The sequence below is a fragment of the Notolepis coatsorum genome, assembly GCF_963971535.1.
Source record: "Notolepis coatsorum genome assembly, chromosome: 11".
Classification (NCBI taxonomy): domain Eukaryota; kingdom Metazoa; phylum Chordata; class Actinopteri; order Aulopiformes; family Paralepididae; genus Notolepis; species Notolepis coatsorum.
The window spans coordinates 69509594-69531479 of NC_140175.1; the positions used below are offsets into that span (position 1 = coordinate 69509594).

Below are 21886 nucleotides of genomic sequence, written 5' to 3' on the forward strand. Positions count from 1 at the left end.
TGGATTTTTATTTTCTTTAAGCCATTATGAAGGCACGGTTTATGCACTCAAGTGACAATGAGAATGGACAGATAGCAATACTATAAATGATATATAAAGCTCTTAGAAAGTACATCGGTTTGTTTACTTTCTGCTGTCCTCTTGAGGCCTAAATCGCCGGGCCACGCCGGTCGTCATAGTGTTAACGTTATATAGCCGGCTAGCAGTAGCTACAGATAGCTCCTGATATCAATGTCTTATAACATTGATTCGATGCGTATTCGAGCTAAGGGCATGCTGAATGTGATTTATACCAATAGGGTCCAGCTGCAGCGCCGGAGAATCCTGGCCGTAGCTGGGGGCTATTGGAGTATACACAGACAGTGGAGCTGTTTGCAGATAGCGAGCATTTTGACTTGTTGCGTGGTGGCGATGTCTCGCAGATAATACAACTACAAGTATGATTATATAATATATATTTTTTATTAAAAAAATATATATATATATTATATATATATTATTTAAAAAAAAATTATACCAAAAACGATCGATATCGGATCGGTATCGGCCGATATGGCTCAAGACGATCAGTGATCGGTATCGGTGGCAAAAAACGTGATCGGGGCATCCCTAATATATCGTAATTGATTATTAAATAATGGACTAAGCCGAGCGAACTATGAGAAACTTCACAGAGCGAGATTGATCACGGAGGTCTAGCTGATGAGGAGGGAGTGTGTGTAGACTATCTTCGGTGCCAAGGATGTTGACTGACCCAGTCCTGCTACAGAACCAGCACATTGACAGAAATAAATTACAAGCTGATCAGACATTAAGCACTGTAATGACTGAAATGAACGAGTCGCTGAAGCACACTGTATGTGCAACCCAATGGAGAATACAAACTCGTAACCACCAATTTTCGCTTGCGTTTTCCATATACCATACATATACTGCAAATAAAATGCCTTTTTCCGTTGAGGTTTTTTCAAGTTAGATTAAGACCTTGCAAGGGTAGACTTGGGGTAAAGGGTAAAACTGCTGTCTGATCCTCTTGACTGAATTGCTGCTTTCAGCAGGCCAACTCTGCGCTCTACAATGCCTATTGTGCGCGCCTGAGCCTGTGGTTTTGGTCAGTCATTATGGCTTCAGTGGATAATCCCGATCTGCATTTAAGTGATGTTTTAATTACAGATACCCCACTAATAACATTACAATTTAATTAAATACAATTAGGCCTGAATGAGACTCCGGCCACCGGCAACGACATTATCAGCCAAAATGCGCATTGCAGATTATCTGTACATTGACCGAGTGGAATCCCGTTCACATAACTGGATTTGTTTATTGATGGAGCTTTGAAAGCTACATGGGTACAGTCTATTGCTCCGATGATGTTGGGTAACCTGGCGTAAAATCCTCTCTTGGCCTCGGCCTGCTGTTATTATTGATATATGGATATTGTATGTAGTTGGGGGTTGGGGAAATCACGACATCCAACACTGCGTTTTGTTCCACACTCCAATTTGGGTCCCAAATTGCGGTACAAATCAAGAAGAATGTGTCTCGGGTAGCGGTATGTTCTCTCTCTGCAAATGGACTGCCCTATATCTCTGTAAACATCTGAGCGCACACCGCGAGAAGTATTCCTATAATAACGCTATGAACCAGGCTGAATTCATTCGGAAATACCTATTCCAAATGCTATTTATAGGGTTGACAATAATTACACTAATGTCGCTATTTTACAATTAATTATAATGAATTACGGGTCATACAGAACACGTCAGTGTTGAAACTAATGCATGAAAGTCCGTCTCATGGTGCAGTCTTATTATTCTACCGCTGGGCGCCATGTACGCACGGTCTGAGCCAGGGGGCGAAACTAGAGAGCGCCACCCGCCATTTGCGCTCAGTTTATACGTTTGGCGCCTCCCACTATGACGTCTGCCCGCCGTGTGGCGGCCAATCAAATGGTCATGTGAAAACCGAAAATCATGATCCAATTCTGAGCGGAGTTCTCACTCGCTGTCTGAGCACAGACAGTCAGACACGCAGCGCACCGCCCACTGCTGCTGCTACCCCTCCCCACCTGTTTCTGTATGCCTGCATCACGTAAACAGAGGCTATTTTCCTCCGACAGTCACCGCGCACTGCCGCTGCTGCTACCCCTCCCCACCTGTTTCTGTATGCCTGCATGTAAACAGAGGCTATTGCCTCCGACAGTCACCGCGCACTGCTGCTGCTGCTACCCCTCCCCACCTGTTTCTGTATGCTGCATGTAAACACACAGTCACCGTGACTGACGTTAGTCTAGTCAGAGAGACCTCCGTGAGCTGATGTTAGCTACTGTTACAAAATGACCCAGTCAACTATTCACTTTTAGTTTAATACATGAGGCATTGTGTAACGTTATCCAGCTGGCTAGCTACTCATAGCTCCCGACATCAACAACTGCAGCAAGTGTCCAGTTACATCGCATCAGCATGCAGGCTGCTGACTAGGGTCTAGGTGCAGCGCAGGAGAATCCTTTCATGCTGAATGTAAGAGTTTAGGGTCCAGCTGTAGCGCCGGAGAATCCTTGCTGGAGCTGGAGGCCACTCGAGTATACACGCAGACAGTGGAGCTGTTTGCAGACAGCGAGGTGGCGATGTCTCGCAGATAATACAACTACAAGTATGATTATATAATATATATATTTTATTAAAAAAAAAATTATATAAAATAATAATAATTTTTTTTTTTATCAAAAAAAAGTTGGCAGGTAAGAAATCTGCTTGGCGGGTAGATTCTTCCCATCTACCCGCCACTGGCCGGTGAGTCAAAAAGTTAATTTCGCTCCCTGGTCTGAGCTGTGCGTAGATATACGCACAATCTCAAGCACACGTTCAAATTGATAAGTCCCACACTTTGCTTAGAAATGATCATATGCACGGTTTACGCACATATCTGTGCGTACGCACCATTGATAAATGAGGGCCCAGGTCTAAGGTTTAGGCGGTTTATCTTTCTCAAAGAGAGGGACACAAAATAAAGTGTGTGTGTATGTGTTTCTGTAACAATAAAACAACAGTACAGACTGATTAATGATAGATAATCTGGCAGCTAAGATGATCCTAAGCGAGACCTAGACATCTATGATAACAGCTAGCATACAGAAGCTAAAGGTTGGTGATGGCGGTGTAATAAGTTAGCAATTATCGGTTGGCAAGACACAGAAAAAGCTTTGAAACTGCACAACATATGCATGACAGACACTTGAACAGTGTACCATTCAGTGTACACAAGTATAAACAGCAGAAATAACATTGTGTAAACGGACAAAACATGTTTGAAAAGATGTTTGGGGGGGAACATGCACTTACATGTCTGGCAGCGTGGCTACATGAGTAGAGCTCCGGACTCATGATCGAAAGATCACCGGTTCGAGCCCCGGTCAAGGCTGCTGTCGGAAAGTGGTGTTGTTGTCCAGTAGGGGGCACTCTGTCCTCTGGATTTGTCAATAACAATGCCCCTGTTACAGTGATAGGGACACCGTACAGCTGCGAGTGCTGTCCTTCGGATGAGACGCTAAAACGAGGTCCTGACTGAATTCGGTCGTTAAAGAACCCGGGATGCCTATCGTAAAGAGTATGGTGTTCCCCGACATTCCTGGCCAAATTCCCAATCAGGTCTCTGACATCAAGGCCACCTAATCATCCCTTCCCCTTAATTGACTGATATCAATCCCCGTCTCCTGAGCCGTTCAGCCATTGTGTAGTGTGATGTGTGCTGGGTGCCAGTGTATGGCAGCCATTGAGCCTGCATAGCCCAAGGTTGGGTGCTACCAGTGGTGGTGAAGGAGGCATTGTAAAGCCTACATTGTAAAGTGCTTTGAGTGTCTAGAAAAGCGCTATATAAATGCATGTAATTATTATTATTACCGCTTTGAGGAGGGCTTTATTTGAGAAAATTCAAATTGTAAATCCGGATTTGTTTTTTGCAGTCTGAGAGTTGTATGTTGAGTTGTTTTTTTGTGGAGGACATCTTCAGTTTTGCAGGATTTTTGGCGAAAGCATGGCACTTGAGACAAAACACACTATATCCTATATAATTGTATTTTAATTCCTCGTTTCCTTGTTTACATACATTGCGTACAGCTTGTGTTATATTACGTTTTATTGTATTTTCTTGTATTTTCTTTTTCTTGTGGCCATCTTGGTCTATATGTCATTTGTCAAGTAATTGGTCAAGTATATTATTATATACTTATTGTTATGTGTCTTGTAAGCCCATTATGGGCTGGGCAGTGGACACGAAAAAAAAAACATCAAATCAATTACAGTTTTGGTTGGAACACTGAATTCTCCTCAACACTCCTACTTAGTGGAAAGAGTGAGGGGGAGCAGTGACTTCATTATGTGATAAATCCTCTAGGTGGCGGTAGACACACAGGGTTCGCACAAGGTCCTTGAAGTGCTTGATTTAAAAAAAATAAAAAGTCAAGGCCTGGAATTCCTTAAACACCCCATTTTTTAACAAGGTGCTTAAAAAGTCCTTGGAATTCGAATCAACCATTCGCATTGAAAGTTTTGTTCATCCATGATAAAACATTTCTGAATCAAGAAATGCAATTTTTTTATTTAAAGTGTAACTAATTGACGGAAATTGGTTTTAAGCCATAAATATTGGATCAGATTTTTTTTTCTATAAAAAACAGCATTTAACTCATTCAGCGCCAGACCCGACATTTCTCTGGTTATCTCGCTAGCGGTTGAGCACCATACCCGAGATTTCTCTGGTTTTGATCCTTTGATCTTTTTCCTCTGATCCCCCTTATAAATCATCATCCGGATCATTCTATGTGTCCCTGGCTCGTTTGCCTAAGTTGGAATTGCAATGCCGATCGAATATCACCAGGTGGCAGTATCGCCTACCTTTTTAATTCTGATAGAAAGGGAACAGGAGAGTCAATGAATGAAATTGACTATTGAGACTCGCTCTGAGGGGGAGGAGCTCTTCCAAAGCAATCGCTAGCAGATCTGCTCGCCTCAAAACCTATAGTGTTCCCCGTAAACACGTGTAATTACATACCGTAATTCCTCTAATAGTAACCCCGGCTTGTATTTGTTTCAACTGTAGCGGGTAGCAGGCTTGTATTAGGAGGAGGCCTGTATAAGAGGGAGGCCTATATTTCAAATTTTCAAACGGATCATAATGAATAAATCAACATTTTGTGTCAGTTTGAACCCAGTAAAATGTACTGGGTTCATTTATTGAAACCAACCAAGTACTGTATGAAATAGTAAACAGTGCAATTACAGGTGGTCACTGGTCATTTCAACGTTTTCAAAGTGAAATCAAGTAACTAGCTCAGTATGCAGCTCAGTATATTAGTAACCCGGCTTGTATTAGGAGGCCGGCTTATAATTGCTTAGCTCAAGAGCGCACCCGGCCATTAATAGAGACCCGGCTTGTATTTGAGACCCGGTTACTATTAGAGGAATTACGGTATAAACGAGTAATCGCGATCGCCGATGGGATCATTCCAATTATTCTTTTTGGATTACCTTCTGGCTAAGGTAAAGACCCCCTATGTCTATTTTACCGAACCTGAAACATGTTTATGTAACGATCACAGTGTCTTCCTCAACCGGACCAAGCGTAAACCAAGCGTTTTGTAACGATCGCATTTTCGGGGTAAGACTACCCCACCCTTGATAATTTTGTGAAGGCACATGTGTACATGGTATATACCTTTGATTTGGGAGTATTTGGAGTTTCAGGGGATCAACCAGAACGGTTTGGGCTTATTGCATATAACGCGTTTTATCTCGCGATCTATGGAAAAAGACTGGATTATCTTGGAAATGGACGATATTTAGCGTGTAATAAACTACAAACTACAGTGTGTAGAAACAAACTCTTTTTTACATGTTGGACTAGAAATAGTGTGTCAAATGAGCCATACTATTGTCTCCATAGCTATAATATAGAATATACAATAGCTCCGCCAAGATCGTGAAGTATCGCGAAAATGGTTATGAAAAGCTGGTAGTGAAGGATGGGGGGAAGCTCATGGAGTTCAATGTGTTAAAAGTGTATTGTATCCTTTTAAATGCCCTTTTAAAATGAAAAATAGTGCTTGGAAAAGTATTTGAAAGTCCTTGAATTCATTTTGCAATGTCTGTGGGAACCCTAGACCACCAAGTACCACTTGAGAGCGTAGCTGGCTCCCAAGTACCACCATATGACCGACGTTAAAATACAGTCTAACTCTATTCAGCTATGCACAGTTCACGCAGGAGGCAAATTTATTCCTAATAACATTATTTATTGTTAACTTTTGTCAGACACAGCCACAATGTACGAAAGGGGTACTAGAACTAGCAAACTATTCCACACAATTCTCATACAATGCAAGGAGCATTAAGAACATAATAACTAACATTCTCACATAGCAAGTGAGAAAATTAAGAACAGCTGTATTTCAGCAAATGTACTTCATTCAAACACTCTCTGAATGAACACTCTCCATCTCTCTCACACACTCTCTCCCTCTCTCACACACTCTCTCCCTCTCTCTCACACACACTCCCTCTCACACACTCTGTCCCTCTCCCCCTCTCTCTCTCTCTCTCTCTCTCTCTTTCTCTTTCTCTTTCTCACACACATGCACACAGTGTAACAGGCGAAGGATAATACAGTTCAAAGTTAACAAATAAATAAGTGTCTCTTTCTCTGTCTGTCTGTCAGATTATCTCTCTCTCCCCCACTGTGTCTCTCCATCTCTCCTTCTCTCTTTCTCTCTCTCTCCTTCTCTCTCCCTGTTACGACCCCTGTGAGTCTAAGGGTAAAGGGCTGTAACATAACAGTTGGTTGACAGAAAAGATGGACCACGTTTGTAAACAACAATGATATTTATTGAATAGAGGCAAAGGAAGCACATGTAGCTCAGGGGTGAGCCCAGGCCAAAACAACAAACAAACACCACTATACTCCAAATAAACACAATCTAATCTATGGTAAAAGAGATTACATTACCTAAACTACTCTTACCTAACCAAAACAGGAGAAAACAATGTCCAAAGGAAATGGCAGCTCACCCCATCTGTGCTTCCTGAGAAAGAGAGAAAAACACATTAATTATACAGAAACAAAAGCAGAATATATACAAAAACAAACTATAACTTAACAATGCTCTCTCTGCGGCCATACACACACAAGGAAATTACTACTAAGCACCAAAGGCCAATAAACGAGATGCAATACTGTCAAAGTTACAGGTTTACCAAAAACACAACATGCCTAGCCTCATGCCAGAGAGAGAGAAAGACTGAAGTGAGAAGCCATGTTTTAACAGGTGTGGGGTGATCCATGATTGGGTGGTGTGGATTGAGTGTTGGAGTCTGAAGCCATCCACCAATCGGTGCTGTATTGCAATAATGGAAGAATTGACCAATGGTGAAGGGAACAATGGCTGGAGGGAGGAAACAAACAAAATGGAGAACACACACACATGGAGACACACACTGGGGAATATATACATTGGGATGTAACACTCCCTCTCTCCTTCCCTTTCTCTCTCCCCCTCACTCTGTCTCTCTCACACACACACTAGTTTTGCGCTAAAATATTTGTATTGTTTGCGGGTAATTTGCGGCCGGGTTAGTTAAAATAAACATTTAATTAGCATAATATCCCCGATATCCTGCATCAAATCCCGACTCTTTCCAGAGGGATCTTCTTCCAATCAAATAAAGTCTAATCCGACAGCAGTAACAGCATAATGATGAATGAATAGTGATGTGGATGTAAATCAACAAAACACTTGTAGTCCATTTTAGAAGAGACGGAAGGCTTTGAGAAATGAGTGTTCAGTTACTTGGTATAGTGTGTGGCTACTTACCTGGCATGATGAGGCTTCCTGTGATTTGGCTGTGGTTGTACAGCAGGCTTGAATTGTGGACTTGCGCATATCCAGTGCATCACATTTTCTTGTAAAGAAATCTTCTGGTTAAAAAAATATTCTCCACTATTCTCTTTCGAATATCTCCCGTTTTGAGCAACTTTTGCGACATCCCTCGGCTAGTCATCACTAGCTTGTAACGTTAGCTAATAGTGCACGCGCTACAGGTACTGGTGTCCGTCAGAAACAATGTCAGACTCAGAAACAAACATTTATTTTGTTTCTAAATCTAAAAACAACCAAATAAATGTACAACTTATTTTAAACCCCAATTTCAATTATCTCAAGCTTATTTTCATTCGTTGTAGTATTAGTATTTTCTATTTTGATTTTAAAGTTGGTTTTATTTAATTTTTGAAAAACATTGAGATTTCAGGGATCCCTCCGAGTACCACCAGCAGGGGGCCCAAGTACCACTAGTGGTAGGCGTACCACAGGTTGAGAACCACTGCCCTAGACACATGAGAACAGTACATTTCCCCTACACACATGTTGTAGAGGAAGATCATCTGACTCGCATGGTGTTGGGCCATGAGGAACAAGATATTTCACATGCTATACATGGTTAGGTGCTTAGGCAGATTGTGAAAATATCCATCTCTGTTACTTACGTTGTTTCTGGTGCATGATGTGTCTGTTCTGATTTGTCTCTCCCTAGACTGAAGAAGAAGGAGTTTAGCTTGGAGGAGATCTACACTAACAAAAACTACAAGTCCCCTATTCCCAACAGGTATGAACACTACAAATATCCTAAAAGTAGGGGGAAGAAATCCAACAGTGTCGGCTGCCAGGTTGGTCATATACGCTTCTGAAGATCTTCTGATAGAAAACCTAAAACATTTCAACATTTGCACAGTATCGGGCGGCTAAGTGGCGCAGTGGGCAAGGCGCTCGCCACTAACGCAGGATATGCTGGGTTCGAGCCCAGCTCTCTGCGTTGCTACCGGCTTGGCTGGTCGTTCATACTAACACAATTGGCAGTGTTAGGGGTGGGAAAGCCGGTGGGTGGGGATTGGACGTTGTGGACAGCGACTCCTACAGGTCGCTTGGTGCGCCTGTACAGCAGAATCAGGAAGTATCGGGGGCAGCGTGAGCCTCCCACGAGTTACTCCTCGCCACTGAGAGATCGCGCTGTTCAGGTGAAAAGATGTGACTGCTGCCTCCTCGTGTACCGGAGGGGACACGTGATGCAAGACTTGGTCCTCACTGCAGCCGACCAGTGGGAGGCATAGTCTAGCAACATTTGAGACAGGGGAGGGGAGAATTGAAGGGAGAATTGGCGAGGCGAAATTGGGATGGGAGAAAAATAAAGAGAAAAAGTTAAAAAAAAAAAAAAAAAAAAAAAAAAAAAACATTAGCCCCTAAAATCTGTCCGGGTTGCAAGAAAAATACTTTTGACGAATATGGTGTTCTTCTGTATGTCTCTCTGTCCATATCCACTGGTGACTCCTTCTGTATGTCTGTCTCTCTATCCACTGGTGACTCCTTCTGTATGTCTCTCTCTATCCACTGGTGACTCCTTCTGTATGTCTCTCTCTCTATCCATTGGTGACTCCTTCTGTATGTCTCTCTCTCTATCCATTGGTGACTCCTTCTGTATGTCTCTCTATCCACTGGTGACCCCTTCTGTATGTCTCTCTCTCTCTCTCCACTGGTGACCTCTGTATGTCTCTCTCTCTCCACTGGTGACTCCTTCTGTATGTCTCTCTCTCTCCACTGGTGACTCCTTCTGTATGTCTCTCTATCCACTGGTGACTCCTTCTGTATGTCTCTCTCTCTCCACTGGTGACTCCTTCTGTATGTCTCTCTCTCTCCACTGGTGACTCCTTCTGTATGTCTCTGTCTCTCTCCACTGGTGACTCCTTCTGTATGTCTCTCTCTCTCCACTGGTGACTCCTTCTGTATGTCTCTGTCTCTCTCCACTGGTGACTCCTTCTGTATGTCTCTCTCTCTCCACTGGTGACTCCTTCTGTATGTCTCTGTCTCTCGCCACTGGTGACTCCTTCTGTATGTCTCTGTCTCTCTCCACTGGTGACCTCTGTATGTCTCTCTCTCTCCACTGGTGACTCCTTCTGTATGTCTCTGTCTCTCTCCACTGGTGACCTCTGTATGTCTCTCTCTCTCCACTGGTGACTCCTTCTGTATGTCTCTCTCTCTCCACTGGTGACTCCTTCTGTATGTCTGTCTCTCTCCACTGGTGACTCCTTCTGTATGTCTCTGTCTCTCTCGCCACTGGTGACTCCTTCTGTATGTCTCTGTCTCTCTCCACTGGTGACTCCTTCTGTATGTCTCTCTCCACTGGTGACTCCTTCTGTATGTCTCTCTCTCCACTGGTGACTCCTTCTGTATGTCTCTGTCTCTCTCCACTGGTGACTCCTTCTGTATGTTTCTCTCTCTCCACTGGTGACCCCTTCTGTATGTCTCTCTCTCTCCACTGGTGACTCCTTCTGTATGTTTCTCTCTATCCACTGGTGACCCCTTCTGTATGTCTCTCTCTATCCACTGGTGACTCCTCTATAGGGAGGTGTAGTCTGACGTCACTTTAGTTTCCTGCACGGTCCACCCGTATTATAGGGATTTATCATTGGGAACATTTATTATCGGCTATTGTAATAATTCTGCCTCATGAACATTGGCAAGCTTTCCATTTTTGCACGAAATGACTTCCCTTCTATCACTAACATTATTGTTTAAGCATTTTTGGTTGAAATAAAGTTGGTTATAAGGTTTTTAATTTGGTGTTAAAAAATAACTACACTTACTATTAGAATGCCCGTCGTTCGGGGCGCCCTCGTGGCGCATACCATAGTGCCTCGCACACCTACGCGGCCGACCCGGGTTCGATCCCAGCTCCCATCGTTATTTGTCGCATGTCCTCCCCACCTCTCCTCCCGTTCGCCCTCTCCTCTGTCGGTCCTGCGTGACCAATAAAGCTGTAAAAATGCAAAAGAATTATATAAAAAAAAAAAAAAAAAAAGCCCGTCGTTCAGTGCTGTTGCCTAATACAGCCAGGAGTCTACGCTGTGGTGACGTCAGTCAGCAGCGCCAGAGTGAAGTGTAGTTCCTCAGTGAACGAAAACTTAACATTGTTATTTTGCTACTTTTACGATTAATTGCACATTTTTTCATGTTTAGCTATATATTGTGGATGAATACACACAGAAAGGTACACCATGCCAATCTTCATGCTTTATTTGTTTTAAACGAGACGATTTAGAAATGGGTCCATTGGTAATACATTGCCATTTCAAGGAGGGTGGACCGTGCGGGAAACACCAATGACGTAACCACTACACCTCCCTATATCTCTCTGTTTCTATCCACTGGTGACTCCTCTCTCTCTGACCATGTTGCTCCAGGAGTCTGGAGACCATCTTTGAGGAGCCCAAGGAGAAGAATGGTTTGTTGGTGTGTATCAGCCACCAGAAGAGGAAGAGGGTTTTAGATTTCCCAGATTTCACTCTGCCCAGGAAGAGGAAGCCCAGAGCCAACCAGAGTAAGTAAAAGAAGGTGTTCATAGCTGTTATTAGGGGTGGAACAATACACACATTTCATATTCGATAAAAGATGTTGAGGTCACAATCAATGTTCCCTCAAAAAAAAATCGGTCTGAGCAAACACTCAAACCTCTTGAGCAGACATCAGCAACTACTGAGCAACATAAGTCACCTGCCGATTAACCGGTGGTTTGTAAAAAAATCTTGAGAATCTTAATTTCCCTCAATGTCTAACATAAAAATCTATACATTTAGCTGATACACAGAAATAATACAAAAAGGCATATTATATTCCTTAATCAAATATTTATTTGACCATTTATTGACGATACAGAGCAAAGTCCTTACTTTGGCAGGGTTGGCGGCGGCGGTGTGAGTCGTGTCACTAACTTTTGTCTTTTTAGGAGGCTGACTCTTCATTATTTTATTAAGTGAATTATCATGCGACTTCAAGGGTGACCATATTGTGATTTCTTTTTAAAGAGGACACTGCCTTCAGCCTCAAGATACTTAATGATACTCGAAGTTTATTCAAAGATGCCTTATCATTTTAATATTTAAAGTATGCCTCCTCTGTATGGATATACAATTATTGTTTATATTTTATATAACAAAATAATATCTCTATAACCAAAGTTACTCAACATGCTGTATTATGCCTAAAGTAATCTATCTGACAAATCTCAAGAAAATAACTAAATCAACCTATGACAAAATAATATATATTTTCAAGTCTTACTCGACAAAATAAATAACAAGACAAATATGAAGTAATGTTCTAAATAATACCTCTTCTGTATTAGAAAATCCAGCTTTAAAAAATATATCTTTATCTTTTCAATGTAATGTAAATTATAAAACAGTAACCTCACAAAGATACTAATTTAAAAGTGCACTATGCAGTTTCGGATTTGTTCACATTTGCATAACTTGCAATTAGTGTACAAAACTAATTTATTACACACATAATCCGTAGAATGGTTGTATCATAAGCATCTTATCAAACCAAAACATCATTTTGAGGCATCAAAATAGTTTTAAATTATTTTCTTTCTCTCTCTGTATGGCTGCATACTTCAATCAATTCGGTCAACTTTGCCATCAAACTCTCGCCTCGCACAGCTTTATTTGTAATGTTTTCCTGTGTCCATGTGAGCTTTGAGATCGCCAGCACCTTTATTAGACACAGAAACATATGGTCAAGCTTTGCACGCGTTGCACTCCGCTTCCAATTAGTCTCGACAGGCTCAGAAAACAATGTAAATGAGCTATAATCATTCATATTATACTAATCAAACCAGACCACCAGTTAAACATTATGCTGATGATAGTAGTCAAACCAGACCACTAGTTGAACATTATATTGATGATATTAGTCAAACCAGACCACCAGTTAAACATTATGCTGATGATAGTAGTCAAACCAGACCGCTAGTTAAACATTGTATTGATGCTATTAGTCAAACCAGACCACCAGTTAAACATTGTGCTAATAGGAGTAATCAAACCAGACCACCAGTTAAACATTATGCTGATGATAGTAGTTAAACCAGACCACCAGTTAAACATTATGCTGATGATAGTAGTCAAAGTAGAAGTGCATCCAACTGTTCTCAGTAAGACATCCAACAAACTAAGACATCCAACTGTCTTTCAACTAGACATCCAACAAACTAACACATCCAACTTTTCTTTTGTTTTGAACCTACTTTCTATAGAACTTCATTCTTGGATGCTTCTATAGAAAGTAGGTAAAACAAATTAAAAAAAGTTTTCTTTGCCCTATATATAGGGGGGGGGGGGGTTCTTTGCCCTGTAACAAACTAACGCATCCAATTTTTTTTTTTTTTAACCTACTTTCTATAGAAGCAGCTGGGAGGTGCGCTGTTTTAACACATTAACTGCCACGCTTATATCCATCAATGTATGATCACTGCCACCAGTCTAAGCCTATGGAGATGTTTACCTTCTTTGCAGGGCTATAACTTTTTAAATTGTATTGCTAAATTGACATTACTATGGCCCATTCAACATCGATTATCTATCGTTCAGGATGTGGGAACGTTATACTTTTTCTTTCATAGATTCATACGAAAATACCGGCTAGAATATAAATATGTTTTTATTGTTTTCTGCAGTAATTCCTAGAACGTGATTTATAGGCATAAACACATATATAGATTATCAACTGCCGTTTGTTGGCGATACACGCTATATTAAAAATGTCAACTGTATATGATCCTAAACGTTATGACTTATCATGCGTGGATGGGGGGGGGGGGGGGGGTCGTTTATAATTCCGTGATCATTAGGGATGCCCCGATCGATCGGCCACCGATCGTTATCGGCCGATAATCAGTATAAATATGCGATCGGGGAATTCCGATAATGAGTCATATTCGCCGATCGCGGAAACTGATCAAGTGGATATCTCACTCGCTTGTCTCAGACGCACAGGACCTGCAAACTGCTCCTCCTCCCTAGCCCCGCCCGCCCCCGTGTAGAGTTTGTAAACAAAGAGGTGCGGCTCCTCTGCTCGAGTCTGTAGTGCATTCGACCTGCGCTAACGTTAGCTACCTAGCTATCGTTACTGTTTAAACAAAATTACCCAGTCAACTATTCACGTTTAGTAGGCATTGTCTAACGGTATTTAGCCGGCTAGCTACCGATAGCTCCTGATATCAACAAATGATCCAGAAAATCTAGTAGTCCATGTTCATACCTCCGGTAGCTTGCGTTAGCTGACGTTAGTTTACTGTTCAAAACGAAATGTCCCATTGAACTAAAGTTCTGTCTTAACGTCATCTAGCCGGCTAGCAGTAGCTACAGATAGCTCTTGATATCAATGTCTTATAACATTGATTTAATGCGTATTCGAGCTGAGGGCTTGCTGAATGTGAAATGACCAAAGCATAACGTTACCAATAGGGTCCCGCTGCAGCGCCGGAGAATCCTTTTTGGAGCTGGGCTACTAGAGTACACACAGACAGTGGAGCTGTTTGCAGATAGCGAGCATTTTGACTTGTTGCGTGGTGGCGATGTCTCGCAGATAATACAAGTACAAGTCTAATTATATAATATATATATTTTATAAAAAAAAAAAAAAAAAGTAAAAAAAAAAAAAAATTATATAAAATAAGTTTTAATTTCTTTTTAATCAAAAACGATCGGTATCGGATCGGTATCGGCCGATATGGCTCACGACGATCGGTGATCGGTATCGGTGGCAAAAAACGTGATCGGGGCATCCCTAGTGATCATCAGTAAATGCTTTATGTAGTATGGGTGATATTGATCAGAGCAGTTTGCATGAATAATAATAAACAAACGCGCTGAAAATGACGTCAGCGTCCTCTTACCGTTCGCCGATGAGACTGGAGGAGAAAGATCCCACTTATTTGACGGCCATCGACTCGATCCATTTCCGGTTTGTATAATAATAATAAACGCCCAAATCATCTCGATTATTGAGTTATGGCAGCGATCCATATACACGATGTGTGTCTAGAGTCCCGTAACAATATGTGAGTGCCGGACGCATTTCCCCGGTGCACCGAGATCACAAGAGATCCATTTCCGGTTGTAACTCGCCGATCATCCACCAGGCGGCAGTATTGAAGCGTTGCAGTGTTGTGCAGGCTCCCACTGCATCAGACCAGGCTCCGTGAGGGAATTATGAATAACATGGCTAAAAAATGAAATATGATCTCAATAACGTCGTACGCTGTGGAATGGCAGAATTAGCATGAACTTGAATCACGTTGTACAACGTTTTTGGCGCAGGATGTGTTAAGTGAGCGTGGGTTATTGAATTGATTGATTGCTAATTTTATTACTGTCCGCCTTGTTTCCAACTGGTTAGGCACTCTTTCGAAGTCGCTCTCTTTTGGTTAAGGTTAGAGTTTGGAATCAGGGCTGGTGGTCTATCGCCCTGCTCTAAAGACAAACTCTAACCTTAACCAACTTCGAAAGAGAGCGACTTCGAAAGAGTGCCTAAACTTAACCAGTTGGAAACAAGGCGGACAATAATAAAATTTGCAATCAATCAATTTGCGCGATTTAAATTTTGTTCCACAATGTTACTCATGGGACCAAGAGCGAGGGGTTATTACAAATACCCACGTGTAAGTTGACTGTTTCAGCCAATCAGAATCGAGAAATTTGCATGCCATTGTATAACAGTAGTTAAACCAGACAAACAGTTGAACAGAAGAAAAAACAAGAGAAGGATACATCAATATACGGTTTTACATTTTTACAGGTTTTCCTATTTTTCCAATTGTGTATTGAGGTTGTTAACACCTGTAGTTGTCATCCACCCCACAGTCATTCACATTTGAATGCCAAATTGTTTGTGCTCTTAGGTGCCCATCTGGCTGTTGTGCGAGTGAAGGGGCCGAGGAAGCGGACGGCGCGAAGCTGTCGAGGAGAGGAATCGGACATAGACGTGATGCTGATCGAGAGACTCACTGAGCTGGAGGACTTCTTGACTCGACAGGGACTGGAGGTTTAATGCACCTCACTCACTCAGCCTGGATTTCAGCAAGCGGAGGTCGACCGATAGTGGATTATTAAAGGCAGATATAACAACACTAGTTTGGAGCAGAAAAAGGCTGATGTCATACTACTACTAAAATGGATGATGGGATTAGGGAGGTGACTTCAGGATTAACTCTGGTTCACTGTTTACTGTTTAGCATGGTAACTCATGCTGCACACTTAACCTGCTCCGGAGCGGGTGACGTACTAAGCTAAAAGATCAAAACACAACAAAGCACTGCTTCTCGACCAATCAACTCTTCGGAAAATGGAGCGTCATTACTGGAACCTCATGTGAAATTAACTTTGACAGTAGGTATGCTGATAATAAGAGGCTCTCAAGATTTTCCCTGATAATTACACCACAGATTATCATGCCCCCCCCCCCATGTCCTCTAACCAGTAGCCTATATCATCCAAAGACTGTGATGAACGCAAACGCTTTTACTCTTTTAGATTGACATTTGCAAGCAAGCCTATACTTTTGTAACTTTTATGTGAACTCCTAGCTCAAGTGGGGAAAAACCAAGTCTGATGACCACGGTCGTGACTCTGGTTAAGCATGACTGTGGTTGTCGGGGGGGGGGGCACCCTTGGGCCCCAGGAGCGCCAGTGTCACATGCTCGTTCACCTTTTAATGTAATTATCAGATCAGGGGAAGAGCGTGTCCAGGGAAACAGGCAGGGCAGAGTGCCGTTCGTGGCTCAAATAACATCGACCGACAGCGACAGGACACATTTTTTACAGGTGTTCTTTTTTTTTGCCTTCCAGTGAAGAGTGACACCATCTTTGTTACTCCTAATCAGACTGGTGTATGAAAGGGAATGATGCAACTCCTTCCTAAGCGACACTGACCGACTTTTTATTATAACATTTTCAGGCCAAATTTCCCTCGGGATGAATAAAGTATTTCTATTCTATTCTATTCAGGCGGTATGCAAAAATGAAGAAGTTGGATGCTGGTTCAATGCGATGGTGAATATTTATTAAATGCCAGGTTAGCACAGGACAAACAAATCAAAGCTAAAGGAAAATTCAACCAAACACATTGCAGGGCTTTACTCCATGTGACGAGACATGGCAAGACAACACGTTTCAAACTTAAAGGTGCTATAGATAACATTCAGACACTAGATGTCAAACTAGAGCACTAGTCATTTATCCAATCGGGTACATTCCACATGGGGAAATGGGAAGTAGGGAGGGGATACATGCACTTTAAATCAATAAATAAATATGCACGTACAAATTTTTTATACATTTTATAAATTCATGGCATAAAAATGACATATCACAACTCTACAACAACTTTGTCAAATCACCTAAAAAACGTAAGTATCGTTTACACGACGGCGACGCCACACAAAACATTAATAAGGCTATGCCTATGCTGCTATGACTAATGTGTTACCAAGTTGGCTAATTTAATTAAATCATCTGCTTTTGTAGGTGCATTGTCTGATATAATTATAAATTATAAATCATAAATTAAATATAATATAATATAATTGTTTGCTTGATAGACGAAAGTTGCAACATAATTATGTAATGTCATGTCGTTGGCTGTGAGAGCAGCCCCACTGCACCCAGGCAGCGCAACCGAGTGAAACCTTGTTGGCTGCGTCACAGTCACGAAAGGGGCTACTTAATTAATTTATCCAATCCACTTTATTTATAGAGCACATTTAAAAACAACAACGTTTACCAAAGTGCTGTACAAGTCCCACAAAATAAGATAAAAAAAATAAAAAATATTATAATAAATTTTTATTTTTTTCTCTCAAAGCTAAAATTCTCTTGAATTAAAATCGAAGCTCGGCCCCGAAGCTTCGATTGCCAAAAAAAGCTTCGAAGGTCAGCCGTAGTAGTGCTTGTGCCAGCACAAGAGATACAATTAAAATGTATTTTTTTATATATAGACTATATAACGGAACGTAGGCCAAGTGCGTCCACATTTTTATAGGATTCTATCACATTTTCATAACAATAGCACCCTGCGCCGTTTTCATTGAGGTTTCTTACAAATTAACGATGCTTTATCTTGTCCTTTATATGCCGATTATCATTAGAATCTTAAATTGTACCATATGTCCCCCTTTAGACAACATATGTAATGCTACCAGCGCACTTTTGTTAAGATAATTAGTTGGCCATTCGCGGTCGCTATACCGAGGTTGCAGTAATAGTTTAACGCTGTTCAGATCACGTCGGAGAATATAGACCCATCCCAGTGACCTGCGACCTGTGCTAACGCTCTTGGGAAATGCAGTGTTGTAGTTCTCAACATTTTCAGCCTTTAATTTTAAACCAATGCTGCCATCTACTGACAACAAAAAAGTGTTGTCTAATCGTCACCTTGAGAGCTACTTCCGTATACAGCGCCGCCCCAAACCCATTCTAGAGATTCCCACTTTTTGCTGGGAGTGGGGCGTGGCCGTATTTGGTCCCAGACAATAAGAGTGGCTGCAATTGGTCACCGTGACGTTACATATTTAAATCAATATCTTCCTTTTGAATAAAATAGGCTCAGGAATCAGGATTGTTAAAGCTAATTAGCCTAATCCATGTCAAAAAGAGTATCCTGTGCCTGTGAGCTAGCTTAGTTTAGTTAGCAGCTAACGTTAATTAAGGTTTTTAACTGCGACGGGCATACAGGAATGGCGAGGATATAAAGCATGTTAGACGCATTTATTGGACCCGTTGCTCGCGGAGTTTACATAAACAACGTGAGTCGCAAGAGGATTTATCACAGGCTGTAGAACGCAGGGCTGAAGTGCTGCCATAGCTTCTAACATGTACGGTGTGGGTATCAGGCTCAGCCCCTTCCTTCCAGCTGGAGTGTAACACGGAAGTTATCAAATGTGACTGTCGAGTCCTGGCTCTAGGCAGAATCACGAATAGTGGTTTAAGAGAAGTTAATACAATTTTGAACGTGATTCACTGTGCATTCGTTCGATTACACGTTGCACATGTTATGACTTTGAACGTCTGCCATTAATAATAATTCATTTAATTTATAGAGCGCTTCTCAGTAACCCGAAGTCGCTGACAAAAGGCACATACATGTACATGAATATGCAAATCGACAATTACATCATCGACGACGTCGACTAATCGTGACAGCCCTAAACACAACACATAGTGAAAAGACCACCAATTACAAAGCAGAAATCAATCCTCTTGTGTTTAGACCACCAATCACAAAGCAGAAGTCGAGCTCCTCTTGTGTTTAGACCACCAATCACAAAGCAGAAGTCAAGCTCCTCTTGTGTTTAGACCACCAATCACAAAGCAGAAGTCAAGCTCCTCTTGTGTTTAGACCACCAATCACAAAGCAGAAGTCAAGCTCCTTGTGTTCGTTTGACACATTAAGTTTGTCCTGTACTAACTTAGCATTTAACTTGTGCTCTCTCTGTGCTGTGAAGGGTGTGCAGGGTGGACTTGTGCTCTCTCTGTGCTGTGAAGGGTGTGCAGGGTGCGGCTGACTTAACGCTGCGTTGCAGCTTGATCCACTGTGACTGGGGGAAACGGCTGAGCGAACGCATGCCTCTGCAGACCAGAGAAACCACAGAGCTCCTTTCCGAGCACCTGATAAATCTTCACCTATTCATTTTCATGTCTTCCACCGTCTTTATTTTTGTTACTATTGTGTTATGATATATTTTCCAAAAACACGCTTGAAGAATCACAGTATTATTATATTGTAGTTTTCCCTGAAGCTGTTAGGAGTCGGCGAGGTGAATTGTGTGGTTTTGTGTTCTCACCCGAGCACTTACATGTTCAAAGAGTTTTACATTCACATCTTCCTGTTGTCTCATGTGTTTATTCTACAAGCAAACGAAAGACAATTACCTCAGATGTTAGCCTTTTCCTCTTTAAGTGTCCTACGCAGACGGTTACGGTATGGAGATGTTGAGCTCCTCCTACGCAGACGGTCTTGGCTTTGTCAACTACTGACACGGCCATCACTTTCCCCAGTCTGCAGTTACCATGGAAACGGTAAAACTATAAGACCAGTGGACTCTTGTAATCTGGGAGCTCAAGAATTCCACCCTGTGGATTGGTTTGGCATTTTTAGCTGCATTTTAATTGAACCTTTTTTCCTTTTTTCGTTTTGATGTTTTTGAAATAACAGTCCGGGGACCAATGTCAAACCTGCCCTTTCGGTACACTTCAGCTACTTGGCGTTTCCACTTGTTCTAGAATTTCAAGTGTCTTGGCTGCTAGTTGCTTAAGTGGCTGAAAAGCGGTCACTTGGCCCAGTGGATCACGTGGGAAGGACGATCCATTTGGTTTGACGTTGAATCAAAGACAAATGTTTTTTTACACACACACACACACACACACACACACACACACACACACACACACACACACACACACACACACACACACACACACCGCACAAACGGAACAGCACTGCCCTTCTTTTTTTTTTAAGAGCTTGATTCATAACCTAGTGAAAGTCTGACAACGCTTGAGTCCCAAAGGTCTGATCACCGGCTATGTTTTGTATATTTAACCAAGCACACCTGAAGTACCGTAATTCCTCTAATAGTAACCGGGTCTCAAATACAAGCCGGGTCTCTATTAATGGTCGGGTGCGCTCTTGAGCTAAGCAATTATAAGCCGGCCTCCTAATACAAGCCGGGTTACTAATATACTGAGCTGCATACTGAGCTAGTTACTTGATTTCACTTTGAAAACGTTGAAATGACCAGTGACCACCTGTAATTGCACTGTTTACTATTTCATACAGTACTTGGTTTCAATAAATGAACCCAGTACATTTTACTGGGTTCAAACTGACACAAAATGTTGATTTATTCATTATGATCCGTTTGAAAATTTGAAATATAGGCCTCCCTCTTATACAGGCCTCCTCCTAATACAAGCCTGGTACCCGCTACAGTTGAAACAAATACAAGCCGGGGTTACTATTAGAGGAATTACGGTAATTGAAATAAAGTGGACCAGGTTGTGGTCCATTGGATGGTGAGCTGTTGATGCTGTTGATGTGCCAACGGTCCCTCTGAAATACCTGAGGAAGGACTAGGAGGAGACGACGCAGCACCAGTGTAGGGCTGTCTGTCCCCGACTGAAGAAACTCTTAGTCCACTAATAGGAGTTTCTCAACTGATGGAGCCTAAAAGACCATGGAACACGAAAGCTTGAAACTAATAGAAGGTGCTCTTGAAGGAATGAGGAAAGAGCCAAGACACTCGACTTATAGTGAAAAGATCTTAAAGAACAGAACATGGTTAAAAAGTTAACTCCAACGCGGTTCGGTGTCTAGCCTTCTTTAAGAACTTGCCAATGAAATAAAGGCATTTTTTAACTAAATCAAGTGCCTTGGTTCTTTCCCCATTCCTTCAAGTAATCGAATAGTCTGTTTAATCTGAAAATATTTAAAATAGCTTTTCTGGGGCGTCTGGGTAGTGTAGAGGTCTAAACAATCGCCTACCACCGCAGAGACCTGGGTTCAATTTGCAGCAGTGGTACTTCCGGCTTGGTCAGACGTTTCCTACAAACATGATTGGCAAGTGTTTGCAGGTGGGAAGCCTGAGTCCTGGTCGGTTTGGCACGACGGCGCTCACATCCTCAATGTGCGTAATTGAACTTGCTCCCAATTCTGACGGCGTTGTCTCCTCCTGAATCTTCCTCCTAGTGAAAACCCCACTGCTGCTACACCTAATACACCTAATAGCTGTGATAATAATGTAGCCTAGCTTGAGCTAAACTGTATTACTACTCTTTTTGTCGTGTTGATGTTCAGATTGTCAATTGTTTTTTGTTTTTTTTCATCCTCATTCATCTCTGCCACCAAGAGACTGGTAAGTCGGTCTCGTGATACTGGGCTTTCACTAAACACACACACCTCTCCTCACTGCAAGCCTTGAATTAGAACCACTTTCTCAACACA

At 41.9% G+C, this 21886-nt stretch overlaps 1 protein-coding gene across 1 annotated transcript in view; it reads left to right on the top strand.

Annotated features, from left to right (window-relative positions):
* Nucleotides 1-16358, top strand: part of LOC311237146 (uncharacterized protein) — a gene marked incomplete at its 5' end in the record, with an annotated part of 31724 nt that extends 15366 nt beyond the window's left edge. Inside the window, 3 exons of the mRNA XM_084324952.1 lie at nucleotides 8586-8657; nucleotides 11287-11423; nucleotides 15789-16358. Coding sequence (XP_084181078.1) covers nucleotides 8586-8657; nucleotides 11287-11423; nucleotides 15789-15937 — 358 coding nt within the window. The 3' untranslated portion in view covers nucleotides 15938-16358. The remainder of the gene's footprint in view (nucleotides 1-8585; nucleotides 8658-11286; nucleotides 11424-15788) is intronic.
* Between the last annotated feature and the right edge of the window lie 5528 nt (nucleotides 16359-21886).